The sequence below is a fragment of the Camelus ferus genome, chromosome 10 (assembly GCF_009834535.1).
Source record: "Camelus ferus isolate YT-003-E chromosome 10, BCGSAC_Cfer_1.0, whole genome shotgun sequence".
Lineage (NCBI taxonomy): Eukaryota > Metazoa > Chordata > Mammalia > Artiodactyla > Camelidae > Camelus > Camelus ferus.
The window spans coordinates 55,572,681-55,593,801 of NC_045705.1; the positions used below are offsets into that span (position 1 = coordinate 55,572,681).

The 21,121-nt window shown below is 43.3% G+C and overlaps 1 protein-coding gene across 1 annotated transcript; it reads right to left on the minus strand.

Annotated features, from left to right (window-relative positions):
- Positions 1–6,425: 6,425 nt before the first annotated feature.
- Positions 6,426–20,693, minus strand: TRIM6 (tripartite motif containing 6). Its single transcript, XM_032489200.1, is given in 9 exon segments — positions 6,426–8,250; positions 8,476–8,502; positions 8,790–8,890; positions 10,458–10,480; positions 12,606–12,836; positions 13,611–13,706; positions 14,197–14,352; positions 14,354–14,687; positions 19,888–20,693. Coding segments are annotated over 8 exon segments (1,464 nt in total). The 5' UTR covers positions 14,621–14,687; positions 19,888–20,693; the 3' UTR covers positions 6,426–7,687.
- Between the last annotated feature and the right edge of the window lie 428 nt (positions 20,694–21,121).

Consider the following 21,121-nt stretch of genomic DNA (forward strand, 5'->3'; position numbering starts at 1 on the left):
GAGTACAGCCAGTTACACTTACCTCCAACTAGTCAAAGTAAGAGATGCTATGGTATGTATTTCACTTTCAAAAAGAGGAAAATGAATACAGAGAATAAATCAGGACGCATACCTGGGAAGAGTGCAAGAAGATGATGATACTTGAACGTGACTTTGAAAATGATGAGTTCATAATAAATTATGAACGAAAAGAGAAGTGAAGCAGCATAACACAAATATAGAGATCACTGCAAGGTAAATATCCAGGAAGGTCATGACATCACCAGCGAAGGGCAAAATGTACCTAGTGTGCATAGGGGGTTATGTAGACAGATTTTCCTGACCGATCACAGCTTAACACTTAGATTTCATCTGTTACACGGAGGGTAGCCATCTGATGTCTTGAAGCTAGTAGTTTACAACAATTACTCTAATGTAGAATGATGACCTGCGGGGGTTTATTGGAATAGTAATTGACTGAAGAGTTTGATGCTAAAAGGATAGTCACGCTCCAGGAAGAGAATATATCTGAATGTAATATAATCACAAAAGAATTAAACTGGTATTTAGTAAGCATTGTCTTATGCCAGGGACTGTAGCATGCATATTGCGTGCAGCAAGTTATATACTGTCCATTTGGGGAGTAGATTATCTACTTGACGAGGTGGATGTTATGTCTATTTCACACCTAAGGAAAATGAAACTCAGAGAATATGAATCCCTTGCCAAATTTCCCAACAAACAATTGATGAAAATGAGTTTGGAACCATCTGACTTCACCACATCCAGTTTGTTCCCTTGTGAAGGGGATTGTGAGAACTTTGAGAAGTAACAGGCAGGGCTTGTGTGGCTGAGAAGAGGCATCCTTCATGCTCACACCTTGGGGAGCTAAGCTTAGAAAGAACTGAAACTGGAAAAAGGAAGACATTATTGCTGACGGGCACAGGGTTGCAGTCCTTGATATTTGGAAGATTCTTCAGCTGATAGAAATTAACACGTAATTTTGCCAATTACTTTCTAATGTACACTTTTCTTCATTCATTAGCTTATTCATTCAACAAGCACATTTTGAGCAGTGACTGTTTTTCAGGCATTGTGCTGTGCAACTGGGTCCTTACTAAGTTCATGGTTTGAGAGAATGGTGGATATGTAAGCAGACAGAGCTAGTAAAATGTTGCAGATGTAATGAGCCCAGAGGACACCTTCTGAGAAGACAGCCGTGTCCAATAAAAAAATGGGGCCAAATAACATGCCTACTTCAAGGGCTTTCTGAGGATATTAAAGGAAGGGGTATCTTAAAATATCTAGCTCAGTGGCTAAGATATATCTTATACTTATTAACGTTATTTCTTCTACTCCAAGTCCCCCTCTTGGTACCCCTGATCTTTCTTCCTGGGAGGAAAACGGGCTCCTGTTATATTAGCCAAGATCCCTGGTTGTCTCCCAAAGCCCCCTCCAATGCCTGGCTCAGGGCAGGTGATTAGTAGTCCCTTGTCATTCTCAGGGCTCCTTTCATGCTTTGCCAACAGGAGTCTGTAGTCTAAGTAAATATGTTTTCTGTTTTCTCATCTCTCCTCTAATTATTAGGGCACCAGCCATTTATTGGGTTTATTACATTATTTACCCCTTCAGTAACCTCCATCTAGCCCATGTGCTCTCAACCGCCCTTCCCAGACCTCACCCTCCACAGCTGCTATGACCAATCAGATTTGTGCCTCTGGTCTTTCCCATTCTTTGCCCACATATATCAAGAGTCCTGTCACCTCTGGCCTGTCTGAGACATAACACCTGCCCTTGTCTTTACCTTGATTCTGGAACCACCCCCACGCACAAATGTCTGATTCACTCACCAGCCTTAGGCTGAGACTACAGGGGCAGACAGGCAGGAGGTCTGTCATAAAGGTCAGCTTGTGAGGGGTCAGGAGTAGGGCTGTTTATCCTCCTTTATGGAACCCTTGTGGGAAGCACTTACGTCAGGACTCCAGGGACAGAACGGTCTCTAGCAGCCTCATCCTCTTCCCAAGGGATCTGACTCTCTAAAGCCACTGCCCACCTCCCACTCTTCCTTCTGATCCTCCTCTTCCTGGTTTCTCTCAACCTGCTGATATAAAAGCCTTTTCCACCTCATCTAGCCTTGCTACAGGCCTATTTTAATGAACGTGAACCATGTTTTCACCAGGAATGTGAAGACTTATAATAAACATGTGCAATGATTTGTAAAGTTTGGCTCCTCTTGAAAAAAAATGCACGGAAGTTACATTCATCCCCTGGGTTTTTGTAAGTTTCACATTTCACAGGTAATAATAGTTACCTGTTAACCAAGGGAATTTACATGTACCTGCAGAATAATTCGTAGAAGAGGTGTGCGTCTTGATTACCTTGGACATTTGTATTTCATTCCCCTGCCACCTTTGGCTGTATTTAAGATTTTTCAATCTATCTTAATTTTCAGTATGAGTATGATGTACCCCGGCATACTTTTTTTGTTTTTATCCTTTCAGGTTCACTGAGCTTTTTGAATCTCTAAATTTATGATTTGTGCCTAATTTGCAAAATTTCAGTAGTTATTATTGTCAAAAGTTTTTTTCTGTCTCATTCTCTCTCTCATTTCATTTTATGTCCCCAACCACACATATGTTAGATCTTTTGATGTGGTTTCATCAGTATCAAGAATCTCTCTCTCTCTGTCATTTTTTCCCTCTCTCTCTCTCTCCTTCAGTTGGATAGTTCTGCTAATAAGTCTCATGGTTAGTTACTAGAAGTGCAATTACCTTGGTCAAAGAGTACATGCATTTATAGTTTTATTGGATATTGAAGATTCCCTCCACAGTGATTGCACCATTTTTGATTGCTACTAGCAAAATATGAGTGCCTTTTTTCTCATAATTTTGCCAGCAGAGTATGTTGTCAAGCTTTTGAACTTTGTCAATCTGATTGTGTATCACATGTGGCTGAGTACCTGCAAAAGTGGCTGCCAATCATTATTCCGTCTGCTGTACAGACATGGCATCCCCCATACATGAGGTGTAGTCTGTTTTCCAGCACCCTGAATATGAGGTGGACTTTTGTCTTGCTTTGACCAACAGAATAGGTTTGAAGTGTTGTGTGAAATTCAGGGTATTGCACCTTGTAACTTCCATTTTGTCTTCTTGGATGCCAGGATCCATTCAGAAAATTTAGGATAGATGAATGAATAAAAGGCCATGAGGAGGGAGATCACAAAGAGGTCAACCAAGGCACACACCACATAGGAATACAAAAGACAGAACAGACAAAGCAAATTTGAAAATGAACGAAAAGTTAGAAAACTTATACTAGCTTATTTCAAGACTTATTATGAAGCCACAGTAATCAATATATACAATATTGATGCAAAGATAGACAAGTAGATGAATGGAAAAGAACAGAGTCCCGAAATAGATTCACATATATATGATCAACTGAGACATGATGAAGGTGTAAAGCCAATTCAGTGGGAAAGGAGAATCTTTTCAACAAATAGTGCTGGAATGGGGGGGAGGGTATAGCACAGTGGTAGAGCACATGCCTACCATGCATGAGGTCATGGGTTCGATCCCCAGTACGTCTGTTAAATAAAAAATAATAGTAAATAAATAAACCTATTATCCCCCCTTCCAAAAAAAATAGTGCTGGAAAAACTGGATCCAAATACAAAGAGATGGATTTTGATCTCCTACTTTGCACTACTTAAAAAACAAAATCGCAAAGTGGTTCATAGACTTAGTATAAAATCCAAATTATATAAAATATCTAGAAGAAAACTAAGGAAAAATTCTTCGTGACCTTTTGTTAGGAAAAAGTTCTTAGATAAAACATCAAAAGCATGACCCATAAAAGAAAAATTTGCTAAGTTAGACATTATCAAAATTAAGAACGTCTGTTCTCTGAAAGACTATTAAGAGAATGAATAGGCAAGGCACATACTGGGAGAAGATATATGCAAGGCAGATACAGAATGAGGGGCTTATATCAAGAATGTATAAAAAGTTCTTCAAACTCAGTAACAAGAAAATAAGCAATCCAATTTTTTAAAAAAATTAGCAAAAGACTTGAAAAGACGTTTCACCAAAGAAGCTATGCAGATGACAAAGCAAGCAAGCAAGCAAGCAAGCAAGCTCAACATCCCTAGGCTTTAGAGAAATTCAAATTAAAGCCACAATGAGATATCCCACTACACATCTATTAGAACATTTAAAATTAAAATAATGAAAGTTTAAAAACTTAAAAAAAGTGCAAACAGCCAAAATCACAAGAAAAAAAAGAGTTTAAATAAAATTAAAGACCGATCAAACCAAATTATGGCAAGGATGTAGAGCAACTTCTGCACCAATAGGGCAGATGTAAAATGGTATAATCACTTTCGAAAATTGTTTTCAAAAAAAAATTACCTTTATAGTACCTCCCATATAACCTATTCCACTACTACTAGGTGTTTATCCAAGAAATGAAAGCATATGCTCATTGGAAGACTTCTACAATAAATGTTTATAACAGCCATATTTGTAATGGCCCCAAACTAGAAGCAACCCAAATTTCCATCAACAGGTGAATGAAATTATTGTATATCCACACGATGGAATACTATTTGGCAATTAAAAAGGAATAGATTCTTGATATATGCAAAAACCTGGTGAATGAAAGAAACCAGGCAGTAATCCTGTATGATTCCATTTATATAAAACTCTATAAAATGCAAACTATAGTGACAAAACACAGAACAGGGTTTGCTAGAAGATGGGGTTAGGGGGAGGGAACAGAAAGGAGGTATTACAAAGGAGCAGGGGAAACTTTTGAGGGGGGTGGATATCTTTTTCTGATGATGATGATGGTTTCACAAGTCAAAATTCATCAAACTGTATACTTTAAATATATGCAATTTACTGTATGTCAGTATACCACAATGAAGATACTTTAGAAGCTCCTTCCCCCCTACCCCCCAGATTCCCTTTAAATTAGAATCAAGTGTAAATGCCGGCCCTAGCGAGCAGACTTGGGAGGTGTCAGGACAATTACACCATTTGCCTAGAGCTCTGGTGACAGCATTACTCTTCTCTTTTCTTTTTGAGCCTTAGGCCACAGGACAGAATAACCACAGCCCCAGAAACTAAAGCAGAGACTCTGGGTTTTCTGTGATGGGGAAAAGGAGTTCCTTAAAGTTCCAGGCACTCCTGGGATCCGTGTAATAGACCACTAGGTCTCCACCAAAATCTGTGTTTCCTTTGAAATTTGATTGTACATAATTGGGTATGGCTAGACATTTCTACAATCTTCCTTGCAGATAGATGAGGCCCCTTGGTTATTCTCAGCAACAGAAAATGAGCAGAAATTATGAATCCCATATATTAACTAAAGATTTAGGAAGCAAATTGCCTTCTGTTTTCTTTATCCTTCTGCTGGCTGAATGCTGAGAACATACTGTCCTAGGGAATGGAGGAGTCACAGATTGAAAAATAAAAGATACTGGACTCTGAATCCCACAGGGAACAGTGCCACTCACCTGCTAGTTGCACTCATAGCAGATTTTTACATGAAAAAGAAATGAATGTCTTTAGTATCTGATTCACTATATACTTCTGAATATACTTTTTTCATAGCAGTTCAATCTACTGCAAAACCATCAAAGCCAGCAGGCCTCTGCCCAAATCCGCCAACGGCCTAGGAGGAAGTCAGGGCTGCAAACTCATTCCAAGGAATTTAATTCTCCCCAAATCTCGGATTGAGCAAACTTCCCCAAATCTCACCTACTCGGTTCTAGCAAGTACTTTGTCTTTCCATATTATCTAAGGTCATCCACTGGATACCTCCGCAGGTAGCGGACAGCTAGGCCAACTCCTTTTGCCTCTGATCCCCCAGCTTCCACCAGCTCCATGAACACTGGGTTGCCTGTTTTCTCTCCTTTCATACTTCTTCCAATTGAAGTGCAAATTAGGGTGAGGAGTGTGCATTTGGCCTCTGTCTCCCAAACAAAACCCTACCCTAGACCAAACCAGTCCTGGGCTTTGGCTGTAACCTTTATCTCATCAGACACCAGCGCCGAGCCCAGTGGATGAACTCAAACCATGAAGGAATGCCAAGTGTCCAACAGATTAAGGGCTGAAGATAGGGACCAGACTAGGCAGTCATACGCTCTGGCCATGAACTCTTCCTGTGATCTTCCAAATTGTGAATTTCTAGATATGTTGAGATCCAATTCTCCCTGCCATTATCTTCTGCTACAGATATGCCTCTGAGGGGCAGGGAGTCCCTCTAGAAATAAACATATCTGCCTTCCACTAGGGCCCCTGGGGATAAAATTGCATTACAGGAAGAAGTATGTGATAGAAATGCAATGTCAGTCACATATGTAATTAAAAATTTTCTAGTCTCTACATCCAAAAAATCAAATGAAGCAGGTAAAGTTAATATATATTTTATTTCATCCAATATATCCAAGGTATTATCACTGCAATCAACAATATAAAAGTTACTATCAAGGTATTATACTTTATTTTTTGAACTAAGTTTTCAAAATCCAATGTGCATTTTATACGTACAGTGCATCCCAATTCTGACTGGGCACGTCTGAGGTGCTCAACAGCCACTGACGGCTCCTGGCTACCATGATGGACAGCCAGCTCTAGTCAACTCCTTGACTTTCATTTCCACCCTCACATCCACCTCATTTCTTTTATAGTTGGCTCAAAAAGCATGTAGCACCTCTCTACCAAAGTCAAAGCAGCTCATTAACGAGCTGTTCATGTTTGAGTACGAAGAAAAGGAGGTACAAGAAGTTAAAACAAATCATTCTTTTCCTAAAAGTGCTTTATATTAACCATCTTCTCTTTACATTTTCCTCCCATTCTGGGAGAAAAAAATCTGTATCGAATTGATCATTTTCCTCTTTTCTGTTTTCACTTCAAGGTATTTGGAAGATTAAAAAAACATTATTTTTTTTCACTTACTACCTTAGGTTTTTAAGATCCATGAAGATTGTAGTTAGAAAAGGGAAGTTAGAATCTCACTAATTCGAATTTAAAGCTATGAAAATTAACACTATAATGGTTTATAGCACTCAATTCTCTATATACTTGTACAAAAATACAGCAATTTTTTTGCTCATGTATTGCATTTTATAAAACCTGACAATGATGTTACAAGAGTGTAAAATTACAGGTCAGTTTCTTTATAATAGAGATGAAAACAAAACCCAAACAATGTATTAGCACAAACGAATCCAGTATTGCACATGAACAGTAGTGGTTTATTTCAGAAATCTGTATTGGATTTAGAAACTGAAACAAATCAATGTACTCCAATAACAGAATAAAGATGACACCTGATTATCTCAATAATTAGAGACAACATCCATTGAACTTCAATTTCCCATTCAGTACAAAAACTGACATCAAATTAATAGGAGAGAACTTCCTAAATTTGATTCCATGCCTCAGCAAAGAAAAATCTCCATCAAACACCATGCTTAATGGTAAACTGTTGAAAGCGTCCCCTCACCCATCTCAAGATCTGTAATTAATCAGTCAAGGATGTTCACTATCACTGTTGGGTTACTCAACTCTAGCATTGAGTAAATGTTCAAAGGGAAAGGAGTGATAACCCAAGAAAATGGAAAGTAAAAAAGGAAAGACAAATGCAGGTGAGCCCCAGAGTACAGGCTACTGCTCGGATGCGGGTACAAACAGCAGAAAGTTCAAGGACTTGGGCGACGCAGGGTCATCGGGACTACACAGTTGCAGGGATTAAAATATGCACAAAGTGTGGTAGGAAAGTAATATTTAGAGAAGGTGTAGATGGGGAAGCCATGGTTGGTGACGTTATAAAAGGAGACCGTGCCAGCCTCATAGTCTAAGAAGACCCCAACACGGCGGGGACGCACTGTCATGGAGAGGAGCAGGGAAGTGGACGAGTCCTCGTAGGCTCGGTATTCGTGTTTATGATGTAACCCGATCACCCAGTATCCACTCTGAGGTTGATATCGGGAGTACACATTCCGACTGTGGGCAAACTGGCTGAAAGAAAACGCGGGTCCTGCAGAATCACTGCACACACCCAGGATCCAGTCAGTCTTCTTGGTCACATCGACCTCCCAGTAATGCTTCCCTGAGGAGAAGTGCTGAGAACCCAGGACACCACAGCCATAATGCTCTTCCAGGTGAGACCCAGACACCTGAGCACCCACAAATCTCACCTGCCTCCGGTTCTTGGACAGGACGAGATTTAAGTTAGCCGTGTGTGGATTCAGAGTCACGTCCACTGTGAGCAAAAGGCACAACATCAGCAGGTGAGCATGGGTATGTGGGTCTTACGACTCTGAGGAGAGGATACACAGGATGTGGGTGGGAGGAATAGGTGCTGTGCGGTGGTGGGCCTGGGGGAGGGGCAGGCAGCTAGCAACACCTCACACCTGAGCGTGTGTGGGGCTTTGCTTTGGGGAGAATAAGAACACATCAGCTCAAAGAGGTCACGACTGCTACTTACCCCAGTAGCTTTGGACATCTGTCAGCTCTGTAATGACAAAGAGTCAATCACTTACATAGAACCAGCCATCTCAGGTCCGCTCTCTCTCCCCTTACCTGCTTGAGGGGTGCAGCAGGGAATTCTGTGAGGATGTGAGCTGGCCATTTCATTCCCCCTTAAGTCTGAACTGCATCTTCTTCTGCACATTATTATGTCCCTCCATCTCCATCTCTCTCTCTTTGCCACTCTTCCCAGATCTCACCCATACCCTTGTTCTTTTTATTTCTTAATAGTATAATAATCCCCCATCCAAACTGTTTCCTGTATGTCCTCACCTCTAAACACTCGCAGCATCTTTTTCAGATCTGGGGCTCGAAACACACTCTTCAGCTTGGTAGGGAGAGCTTCTGGCTTCTTCAGAGTCCAGAACTCACTCCTGGAGAGAACAGACAATACGAATCTCCAACACTGCTGACCTTGGGTTCCTCTAACAACTGTCTCCCTCCTCTCCCAGGCCCACTGGTGAACTTCAACATTCTTTCCTGAAGAAACTTAGCATCATTCTGCAAAAGCCCTGGCACCAGAGCCAGAAGACCTGGACTAAAAACTAGCTTCTCATCTTCTGTGTAAACATTGATAAGATTTTCATTCTTTTTAATGGCTGAGTAATAATCAATCGTACACACATATCACATCTTCTTTATCTAGTCACCTGTTGATAGACACTTGGGCTGCTTCCACATCTTGGCTATTGTAAATAGTGCTGTGATGAACACTGGGGTGCACGTGTCTCTGGTACAGCGCAGGGAATAATATAGCCAATATTTTATAATAACTGCAAATGCAGTATTATCTATAAAAATATTGAATCACTATGTGGTACACCTGAAGCTAACACACTATTGCAAATCAACTACACGTCAATTTAAAAAAAAAGCTGATCAGATTTATCCCTCAAAGGCTCATTTTTGTTTCTTTGTTTGGTTTGTTGTTGTTTTGTAAAAATATGGTAATTTTCCCTTCTTTCTCTCCATCCCAGAGACTGTATAATATTACATAAAATAATGGCTGGGAAATCCTTTGCTAACCCCGAAAAGATACAAAATACTTAAAATGTCAGTGCCCTCTTAGAGGGTCTACAGGTACCTGTGTTGACAGGCAGAACATCAGGACCTGTTGCTGGGGTTTGGAGAGTACCAGGTGAAGGGTTCCCTTCTGAAGGGTCTCTGGTTTAGGTCTTAAGGTCTCACAGAGGCCTAGGGAGAAAGACCCCCAGAACAGCCTCTTAGGACTCACTGTCTCCGGGACAGTGAAGAAAGGAGATGTCCTCACCTCCACACTGAGAGTGAAGACTTCAAAAGGGACCACAGGCTCTAAGGTCACGTGTTTGTGAGGACCTTATGGGAACCAGGTATGTGGGCAACTTTAGATGTCACCTTGATTGAATGAAATTCTAGAGCATGTGATAGAGAACGTGTTTTTGTTCCAAGGCCAAAGCCATTCTTTTCAAGATCTCAGGTCTATGTTGTTACTGGAATTGAGAAAAATAGAAGTCTGAGGAAGACTAGGTAGCAAGGCGTGGACTGCTTCAAAGCCAAGGGAGGAAGGGAGACTTAAGCAGGTGTCCCAAGAGCTGATTCCTGAGCCTCGGGAAACACTGCAGATGGGAAATTTCCCTCTGATAAAATATGTGGGCAAAGAAAATCCCTGTGAATTCTGAGGTAGCTATGAACTACTAGTATCAGGGCTGGAAGCAGGTTCACAGGTTTGTGGAAAAGGAGTTCCACCATGAGGTGCCACCCTTGATTCTTAAGGGCACTACTGTCCCCAGTTTGTGACCTCTCACTACCCAAATTCTCCTACCCTTGAAACCAAGCCATTCCTTTTACGTTTGGGACCCCCAAAGTTCTCATGATAAGCAACTCAAGGCACTGTACTCCTAAAATCTTCCCTGCCTTGTGACTATATTTTGTCCTTTCCCACTCATGTTCTCCTACACATACCTTTTGGTGACATCACTCACATCCTAGGGAAGAAAGAGACAGGTTAAGTCAAGGAGTAATAGGCCTCGTCCTCTAATACAGCCTCACTCATGCACGTCCCTTGTCCTGTCCCCACCCCACCACCCCCTGGTATGATGGGGAGACTTAGGCCTCAGTAATGGAGGCCACAGAGTAGAGCTAAGAACTCAGAGCAGACTGTCCCTGAGACTCCATGTAGGGATGTCAGGAAATGATTCAGTTCATTCATTAGTGCCTTTAATTTTACACCAGTGTGTGTATGTGCACGCGCGCATGTGTGTATGTGTGTGTGTAATGTTACAAGTGTACATCATCTGTTATTTGCCAGGCACTATGTCTGGCCCTAGAGGCTCTCATGTGAGTAAGTCCTAATTTCTGTCCTCAAGATGCTTACATTCTGGTTGCTAAGGATACAGGGGCCTTAAACATGGTTTTCTAAAACCTCACCTCCCCTAATCCTCTGTGCTAGCTTTGCTGATTTCACATATTTTTCTTGATCTCAACACACATGTGTTGATGGTTCCCAAATCTGTGCTTCTGCTTGCATCTCTTTTATACACCCCAGCAAATGAGCCACGGGCACCACGACCTCAAGATGTGTAAAATAAAACTTACATTTCCTGCAACCACGAGGTCTTCTCTGTTATCTTCCATCTTCCTTGATACCAGCGTCCAGTGACCAGATGTAAACAAAGTACTGTCCTAAAAACTACTTTATATTCATCCTGAGGTCCCATCCTAGACCACGTCAACCTCTTTCACACCCCTGAATCCTTGCAGCCACCTCCGCTTTCCCATCGTCACTGCCACTGCTGGCCTCATTTGAGTGGAGCTGTCTCATGGCCTCCTAATTAGTCTTCCTAACTTCTGCTCTATACACCTCAGTGCATCAGAAGAAAAGGCCAATGGTTTGATCTATATAACATAGGAACAACCATTTCATGGTATCGGGGTTATTTTTGGTTGCATTTGAAAAAAACCACAACTCTAACAGGCTTGAACATGCAAAGCGGTAGAGGTGGTAGATATGTCAACTTACACCAGATACCCAGCATTACATCCTCTTAAGGCATGGCTGTAATAAGGAACTCAAATGATCAAATCAGGATACTGTTTCGTGCCTATTCCTCTTGGCTTTATTCTTAGGGTTTACATTTTGAAACTCGAAAGCTGCAGGCTTGCATTCAGCTGTCAAATCTTAATGGGCAATAACTGTCCAACAGAGGTGGAAAAGAGAAGGAGGAATGTGTCTGGAATGAGCAAGTCTAGAAAACTGACTGCGAGGTAACACTCAAGCTCACATGACCACCAGGCAGCCTTATTAGTGGGTGTAAGAGGCGACAGGTGCCTGAACTTGCTATTGTATGAATGGATGATCCATTTGCACTTATAAAGCCATTTTTCCAGCTTGAGGAATCTGTGAAGGGGCTAGAACGAGTACTGGAAGGAGCAAGCATGACGGAAAGCCAACATCAAAGATGAAGAAGAAAAGAAGAATAAAATGAAGATGTGAAACCGGGAGTGAGTTTAGTACGCATCTGCCTGTGACTAAGCTGGGTGAAAAAACCCAGCATGACAAATCCCAGCCCGGCATCAAGACAACAGGTGCCTAACGGCTAGTGATTCTCAACAAGGGCTGGGGGGGGGGGGGATAGTTCTCCCCAGGACACTTGGCAATGTCTGGAAGGCTTTTTGGTTGTCACAGCTGGTGGGATGCTACTGGCATCCAAGGGGTAGAGGCCAGGGATGCTGCTAAACATCTTACGATGCACAGGACAGCCCCTCACAGCAAAGAATTTTCCAGCCCAAAATGTCAGCAGTGCTGAGATTGAGAAATGTTGCTATAAAACCTCACTCGATATAACAGCTCTTCTCCGCAGTCTCAAATGAACTTTTGCACTGTCCTTCACACACAAGAGATGAAGTGAGACATTCCCTTAGCATCTGTACCTTTAGTTATCCTATGCTTTCTCCACCAACTCTCCACTGTTTAATAGGGAAGAGGCACTACAGGGTCAAAGGAATATTTTTTTCTTCCCTCCATCAGGACCTCAGTTCCACGTCAGAAGGGAAGGAGTCAGCCTCTCTTTGCCTTGACTCACAGACTACAGGCTCCTTCGTGACGCTTACCTGCAACAGCTCCGTTGTTGACCCCTGACACCGGCGCTCCAGGTCTGAGATGAGCTCTCTCAGGGACTGGCTCTGCTGGACCAGCTCAGCCTCAGCTTTTGCTATGATGCTCAGACCCTTCTTCTTTTCCTCCTCCAGCTTCTTCAGTTGCCGCTGCTCTTCTCTGTCCAGGACACTTCTCAACTGCTCAAACTGCTTCTGGATCCTGCGTCTCTCAGGGTCCAGCTGATTCTTCAGGAACATAGAAGAAAAAGAGGCCTGAGGGTCTCCTGTTTAAGGGGTGGGGGAGGCAGGCTTGGCACTGCTGTCCTGGCCAGGTCTCACGGGGGGACGGGGAGTAATGCGGGACTTAGTCCAACAGAATCTGTCCTTTCCTTCCTTTCTCCCTTTGCCTCTTCTCAGACCACTGGCCCCAGGCTGCCTTACCTAGGCTTCCCAGAGAGACTGATTCCTCGGGGAGAGGGGATATCTAAGGACATGGCATCAGCCTCCCTTTCCAATTTTGAATATTAGGGTAGGAATGATTGGCTTGTGCCTGAGCTATCTTTCCAAGTTTCAGAGCTCAAAACTGTAGAACAGGGGAGGCGGGAGGGTACAGCTCAGTGACAGAGCACGTGCTTAGCATGCACAAGGTCCTAGGTTCAACCCCCAGTACCTCTGTTAAAATAAATAAACAAACAAACAAACAAATAAATAAAAACCTAATTGCCTACCCACTCCCACACCCTTCCCCCCAAAAAACTGTACAAGGTCCAGAATCAGGAATTAGGGGCTGCCAAGGGCCATGGTTCCTCTCCTATGTGATTGTCTTCAAAATCCTAGATTCTCTTTGATATGTTCATTTTCTCACCCTCCCTTCCCTCCCCCTGGTTCTGCACCAAGAGCAACACTCTTGTTTGGAAGGGTTGTTGTGAAGGACTAGGCCAAGGAAGCACTTCTCGCCAGATCTGGGAACAGACATGCCCTGGTTCCCCTCCAGGGCACCTTCAGAGGGATCACTCTTACCTTCCAGGATGCCCTCTTCTCTCTGATAACAGCTGTTAATTTCTCAGCTTCCTGCTGCTCTTGCCTCAGCTTCTTCAGAGACGCCTGGAACTTCTCCTGGAAGAAAGACCTCAAGTCAAGCAGAGTCAAGCGTCGAACTGTCTCAGTACCTAGACACAGCATGAATGGGGGAGAGATTACGCTGACCTCAGAAGTCTGTCCTGGGGTGAAAAACTGAGAAGACCAAAGCATCTTTTATAAACAGGGGATGGAAGCCAGTGGGATAGGCTGATTCTCTTTTCTCCGGGGAAAAGAACTTGACCAAGAAGCCCTTTAAGTCATTTACTCTCTCTGCCAACATACACCCTGCATTCTACCTGCCCAGCCCCCGCCTGGCCACCAGCAGCATCCTCTACTCATGCAGAGCTGACCTGGAGCAGCGAGAAAAAGTCTCTACTCTTGGCAAGGGGAGGGAAGGAGTTCTTTTTCTAGGTTCAGCCTCTAGGTAAATGAGAGAACTACAAAGAAGTTAGATTAGAGCATAAAAAAAGGTTCAGATCTACAAGGATTCTGTTCCTGCCTGTCTTCCCTCCATCTGGGCTCGCACCTGGTACTCCTGGGCAACCTCCTCCACGAGGAATGTGTGGTGACCACAGTGCTCCTGGGACCGCTCGCAAAGCCAGCAAATGAGCTTCCCATCCTCCTTACAGAAGAGCTGGAGTTTCTCTCCATGGTGTACACATACAGTCACCTGCAGTTGCTTTCCCCGAGCCCAGCACCACCTCTCTGAGCCTCTCCGCTATGTTGGCCAGGTGCCGATTGGGCCGCAGGTTCCCAGGCCAGTAGCTGGTCTGGCACACGGGACAGCTGCTCTCCTCTTCTTGGCAGAAGCCCAGCTCCTGGCTACTCCCTGTGATGCAGTCTTGGCAGAAGCTGTGGCCACAGTCTATGCTCAGGGGTTCTGTCAGGAGCTCCAGGCAGATTGGGCAGGTCACTTCATCTTGGATGTCCACCAGGATTCCTGAAGTCATTGTAGCCACTCTCCTGGCTCCTGCCTGCCCAGCCCTGACTTCCAAGGTGCTTCTTGGGTATAGGATCCTGGGCAGACAGGCAAACAAAAAAAGTGCTCAGGGTAAGAAAGGAGGGAAGCTGACTGTTCTGGATAGAGGTCAGACACCTGGGGTAACAAGGGCTTCACCTTCTAACTTCAAAATGTTCTTTGCCCCTGCTCCCAGGAGGTGTCATGAGGAAATACTCAGTGCTCCAGAATGAGACAGATAAATTCAGGACTCGGACCAGGTCTGTGTTACTGCAGTCAGTGCCCTCTTGTTCAACTTCATGCTGCAGGGAAAGGGAAGCAGCCCCTGTCCTGGGGCTGTGCTGCCAGGAGTGAGGCAGGGGCGGGCTGGAGAAGGAGCCTCGGGATGACTGAGGGAGAGCTCTAGGAAGGAGGGGACCAGCAGGCCGAGAGATGTGGTTTAATCTGTGTACCGCTGAAATCAGTTCCTCCCTCGCTATGATAAGTCACCGGAGCCAATGTGTAGAAGAGTCTCAATAAAAACAAGTTGTCACTACACTTCTACTGTCACTGCTCTTCCATCCTTCAGTGCTCTGCCCTCTTACCAGGAGGAAAAGAGCCTCTTCAACATTTTTACTGGGAATAGGAATAGAACAATGTCTGGCAGGAGGACAGTGCTACATAAGTCTTGTTGTAGGAATGAACACATCACTTTCTCGCACCCTTTCCTATCTTCTTACCTTTTTTAGACCCAGGAGAAAAATCCACTATCTCAGTTCATAACAAGATTTAATAGGACGGCATTTAAGGTCCACGTTAGAACGCTGGACCTGACCCAGCAGTTTCTGTGCACTGGGTGCAAGGGTCAGTTATGAAAGCTAGTAGCTTCTGTAACAAGACAACTAAGGATGCTGGAACTTACCCTGACTTTTAACTTTTTTGTCTGTGCTGAATCAAAATAGATGTCTTCCTGGAAAAACATCTTTGTTCTCATTCTTGAAAGTTTTCAGTCATTAAATCATATTGCTGTTGTCTTAAATCACGTAACTTTTAAAAGACATTCTAAATTACTTACCTACTTAATTATTTTTACTATTCTAGCATTGAATCACTCTCATTGGAAGCCATTTGCTCTGCTTGCCCAGATGAAGTCTAGTCTGGACCACCAAAGACGAGCCAGCCAGTCGACAGAAGCACTGACTTATCCCTGACCCCGGCTGTGACCCTCAGGGACAGGATGCACCTGTACAGGGTGGCTGAGGGCAGGTGTGACACTGTAATTCTTTCTGTCTGGTCCCCCAGCAAAGGCAGATGTGCACTGATGTACAACACCATCAGCGTGGATGTAATTTAAGAACACAAGGTCTGTTAGCTCGGCAGCAGTAGGGAAGGGATGCGGTTAAACCGAGGAAGTATGATTTGCTTTGCAGAAACTAACCATTAAGTTGCAGAAAGTCCCAAACACTAGATGTTCCAAAAAGGTTACTCTGCCCTAGAAGTCCTCTGTGCTCTACCTATTCATACTCACACCCCAACCCCTGGTAACCACTGATAATTTTATTGTCTCTATAGTTTTGCCTTTTCTGGAATATCATGTAGTTGGAATCATGCAGTGATGTATGTCTTCATGTACTTGTCCAAATCCATAGAAGGTACAACACCAAGACTGAGCCATAAAGTAAACTATGGACTTTGGGTGATTACGGTGTGCCAATGTAGGTACATCAACTGTAACAAATGTACCACTGTGGTGGCAGTTGGTGATAACTGAGAATCTACGCATGTGTGAGGGCAGAGGGTATACATAAAAATCTCTGCACCTTCCCCTCAGTTTTGCCGGGAACTTAAAACTGTTCTAAAAAAAATAACATCTTAATAAAAAATTTTTGGTGATACAACATTTACTATTTTAACTGAAGGTCCATTCCATCTCCCCCAACACACACATCACACATTTATTTCGGGTAAATGTGTACTTGATATACATGACTCTCTTGGGGGAGAGTTTCTGCTTCATAAATGCAATGAAGTAGCTAAAAACTGGAAATAATTCATAAAACCATTAACTGGTAAATAAACAAACTGTGGTATATGCAAATAATGGCATATCACCAAACAATAAAATGGAAATACTGATAAATACAACAGAAATCTCAAAAGCCTTATATGAAGTGAAAGAACCTAGACAGCAAGAATAAGTTATTGTATGATTCCACTTATATGAAATCCTAGAAAAGACAGAACTCTACTATCTGAAATCAGATTAGTGGATGCCAGGGCCCAGAGCTGTGAGAAAGGGATGAATTGCAAAAAAAAAATTGGGGAGAGTGATGGAAATGTCCTTTATATATCATGACTGTGCCGGTGGTTACACAACAATATACATGTCAAAACTCACGGAACTGTATGCTCAAAATTGCTAACTTATTAGATGTGAATTATAATTCATTAGAGCTAACGAAAACAGAAGACATGCAGTGAGAAAAATTGAAGGCTTGACTTTCTGATCTTCTCAATACAAATTAGAACTGTGTTGTCAATATATGGTAGCCACACCATTTGAGCACTTGAAATGTGGCTAGTCAGAAAGGAGATGTTTTAATTTTTTTTTTAATTTTTAGGAGGAGGTAATTAGGTTTATGAATTTATTAATGGAGGTACTGGGGATTGAACCCAGGACCTCATGCATGCTAAGCAGGCACTCTACTGCCGAGCTATACCCTCTCCAGAAAGGAGATGTTTTAAATATGAAATACACATCGGATTTCAAAGGTTTGGTAAGCAAAAATAATCTAAAATATTTCATTAACAGATTTTTTGCATTGATTACATGTTCTAAATATATTTTGGAAGCATGGAGTTAAATATATTAAAATAAATTTCACCTGTTTCCTCTAACTTTCTAAGGAGGGCATTAGAAAATTTAAAATTATATATGTGGCCCTATTATATTTCTGTATTTCTTTTCCATCTAATGCTCTATATGAACTATCCAAGGCAGAGGAAGATTCTTGAACAGAAAAGATTATAGAGGAGTTGATGTCTCTTGTCAAAGGGTAAAGTTGAGGTTGGGGAAAGGAAGGAGGGGCGCATAATGTCAGCTAAAATTCAGCTGGAAAGGGTTTGGGTAACCCCTGCCCACATGCCAGCGAGCCCTTGACCACTGGTGTGCAGCCCAGAGGACACGGGAGATCTGGATTATGTAAACTGTCAACAATACATCATTTGATGTACAGCCTTCTAGATCAAAAAACTTATATAACCATGCCTTGATTTCAAATGGGTGGAACTCAGAGTTTTCTAAGATGCTTTTCCTGGGTTATGATCCTCAAATTTGGCTCAAATAAAATTTTCCATTTTTTGCTTAGATTGATTTTTTGTGGACAGTACAAAGGCCTCTGGGCTGCCTACTTTCCATCAGGAGAAAGCAAGCTGAGAAAAATTTTCAGCTACCATTAACGGGTTGTTTCTTCAGATGAAGCCAAAGAACATGATGAGAAAGGAAAGATGCCTCAGACTGGGGTGAGCCAAAAGCCATGGAGAATAGTGGATTGAGGAGTTGATTGGGGAGCCACTCTGAGAGAGCAGAACCCAACTCGGGCCCCGCCTCAAGAGCAGTGTGGGTGGGCAGACAGTCCGGCTGTGAGGGTGCAGATCCCAGAGCCTGAGGGGACGGGCCCTGTGGGTCAAATTAGCAAATGAAAGAGGCCAAATTCAAGACCAGCTAAATCCGAAGCGGGAGCAGGAGCTCAGGCCATCTAACTAGCCGCTCTGGCAGCGGTGGGGGCCTCACGGAGACCAGATCTGTATCTGCACTTTCATAAGATCTCTGGTGATTCATCTGCATATTAAGGTTTCAGAAACACTGCTTTCAATGAGGGCGCCTTCTTCCCAGGTGAATACAACTTAGGACGCAAAACAGAAAGAGGTGAGGGTGGCTGGGGAGGGCCAGAGAATGGACTGATACTTAGATCTGAAGCACCTATGAGAATGGAAGCCCACATTTCAATATTAAAATGGCTTTCAGTATAAATGTCAGTGACTGGGTAGTGGATACCTAACACTGGTCCAGGCTGGGGGCTCAGAATGAAAGTTAGAAATAAGGTAGGCAGGACTGCACCCCATCTCTGCGTTCCGGTGTAAATAGAGTAAAAGTCTAAACAGGTAGCAACTGCATTCATAAATGAGATGGGATTCTGCTGAGGAAATTATATTTTTTACCCTTTTGTAGGGTTCTATTCCACTTTAACCAATTATCTGGAGTTGATTAAAAACAAGAAGCACTCAGTAAATATTTGAATTGGAGCATAGTTTCATTTTTTTTTCAAACTTCAAAAAATCACTGCCTCATGCATTCAAAACTTACAATGATTTAATAACTGCGAATTCTTAAAATATGGTCCTACACAGGGGTTCTTCTCTCTGTGTTACATAATCCATTAACTAAGGATTTTATAGGATAGATAATACACTTATTTTTTCTGCATTTGTGATATCTCACTTGTAATTTCTGATTTTTTCCATATTCCATATTTAATATTTTCTTTAAAGTGATACCTTAAAAAACTTTAATATTTACCCTGTCTCAGTCTAAGCAATAAAAACCTGTCAAATCATGAATTTGAGGTGTGGGTATATTTTTCTAGTTTACATCCAATTCAAATAGGCAACTAAACATTTTGGAAGTTTATTCATATAACACCAAAAATCATCTCAGGGGTCATCAATCGGAAACACTGAATTAATCAAATTAAAGCATGCTGTGGAGCACACATGACAGACTCATTTTTTATGTAATTCCTAATTTTTTAAACTATGCTGTATTTTAACTTATTTAGATGTCGGAAGTAGTCATATTCTCCTTTATCTTAGTGCATTTTTACATATTTTATTCCCTGTTCTTTCAAAAATTATTTTAGTTTGTATTTTTTTAAAGCAAGGCATTGAGTTCGTCAATAATAACTTAATATTTTGAGTATTTACGATTGTTCACGCACTCTCCTGTTTTTAAACCTCTGTCTCACATAATCCTCACCCAAACTCTAGAATATAAGTATTACTCTGTCCATTTTATGGATGGAAGAAATTGAACCTCAAAGAGGTCAGGCAACAGGTTGGGGGCACACAGCCTGCATCTAAGTGTCAGAGGCGGATTTTGAATACAGACCCTCTCGCCGCAGCACCCAGGCTCTTAACCACGCATTTCTGTCTTCACTAATTGATAGATTAAATGATGAGCTCATTCAAGGTGAGGATGAAAGAAAAATAAAGATGAATTACCTGTATTATGAGCTCCAAAAGGGAAGGGACATCATTTCTTTCACTGCCTGGTCACTTCTCCCAGGAGTGACAGTAAGTGGCCCGCCCCGTCATAGATGGCAGACAGCTCCGGGTGACAGGCACATCGAGGCCCCAGATGCGAGCCTCCAGGTGGTCAAGGCTCTTCTGGGCAAACCAAGGAGTTTTAAAAAGATTCTGAGGAACACAGGGCGCCCACTCCTTTGGTCTTTTTTTATCCCAACTCAACCGCGAACGGCCCGGCTCCCTTCGGGGAAATGCAGGGCTCTGGGCAGCCAGCCTGGCCTTTGCACAGACCCCGCATGCCGGGCTGGGTGCGGAAGGCTCATCTCCCAACTCTCTGGGAGGAGTCAGGGCCTCCTGGGGACGGGTGAGGGGATAAACGGTGCTCACTTCCTGGAGCAGAGAGGCTGGGGTGGGGGAAGGGCTGCTGACCTCCGGATCCACGCCAGTCCCAGGGTCGGCCGGCCTTCCCTCACAAAACTTTCAGGGCTGCCACTCCTACATCCTATACCTCCTAGAATCGGGGTTTAATGATCACTAGCCACTACTTTAATCATCACTACCTACACAAAGTACCCAGTTCCAAAGGTGCCTCCTTCATGCTCCCTTCCCGAATTGGAGTCAACTCAAAAGTGCAGAGGTCCCCCTCACTCTGCCTCCGCCCGCGAACCCCACAACGCACCTGGAGGGCGGGTCAAACTCTCAGTACTAGTGGGGACAGCGGTGGCGGGCCAGAAAATGGATTCGCTCACCAGCCTGGAATGTGTGGCCTGGGTCAGAGCCGAGGATTTACAGCTAATGCCGCGTCCAGCAGAGCTGACAGACTCGTGGCGAAGGGGCGGGGCGAGGGGGGAGGAGAGGATGCGGATAGGGCCGGTTGGTCCCGCGCCGCGCAGGGTCCTGCGCTCCAGGGGTGTGGTCGCCGGGCCCACCCAGCTGCCGGGGAGCTGTTCCGCTTACCTGATGAGCGGCAAGTTCTGAGGCCCTGGGGAGCCCGGGAAGGCCAGGGAGGGCGCGTGTAAATCGTCTTCGCTTTAGCTTTCAGAACTCATGTCGGTGTTAATAATACTGAGAATACACATTTGTACTCCACGTTAAACTATCAGTTAAAACGTCCGAATGAAAGTATCTAAAGTTATACGAGTGAGTAAAGATAACCGCTTGGCATCACAATGGCATGTTCTGCAAAAAGATCGTTAAACTTTATTAGTCT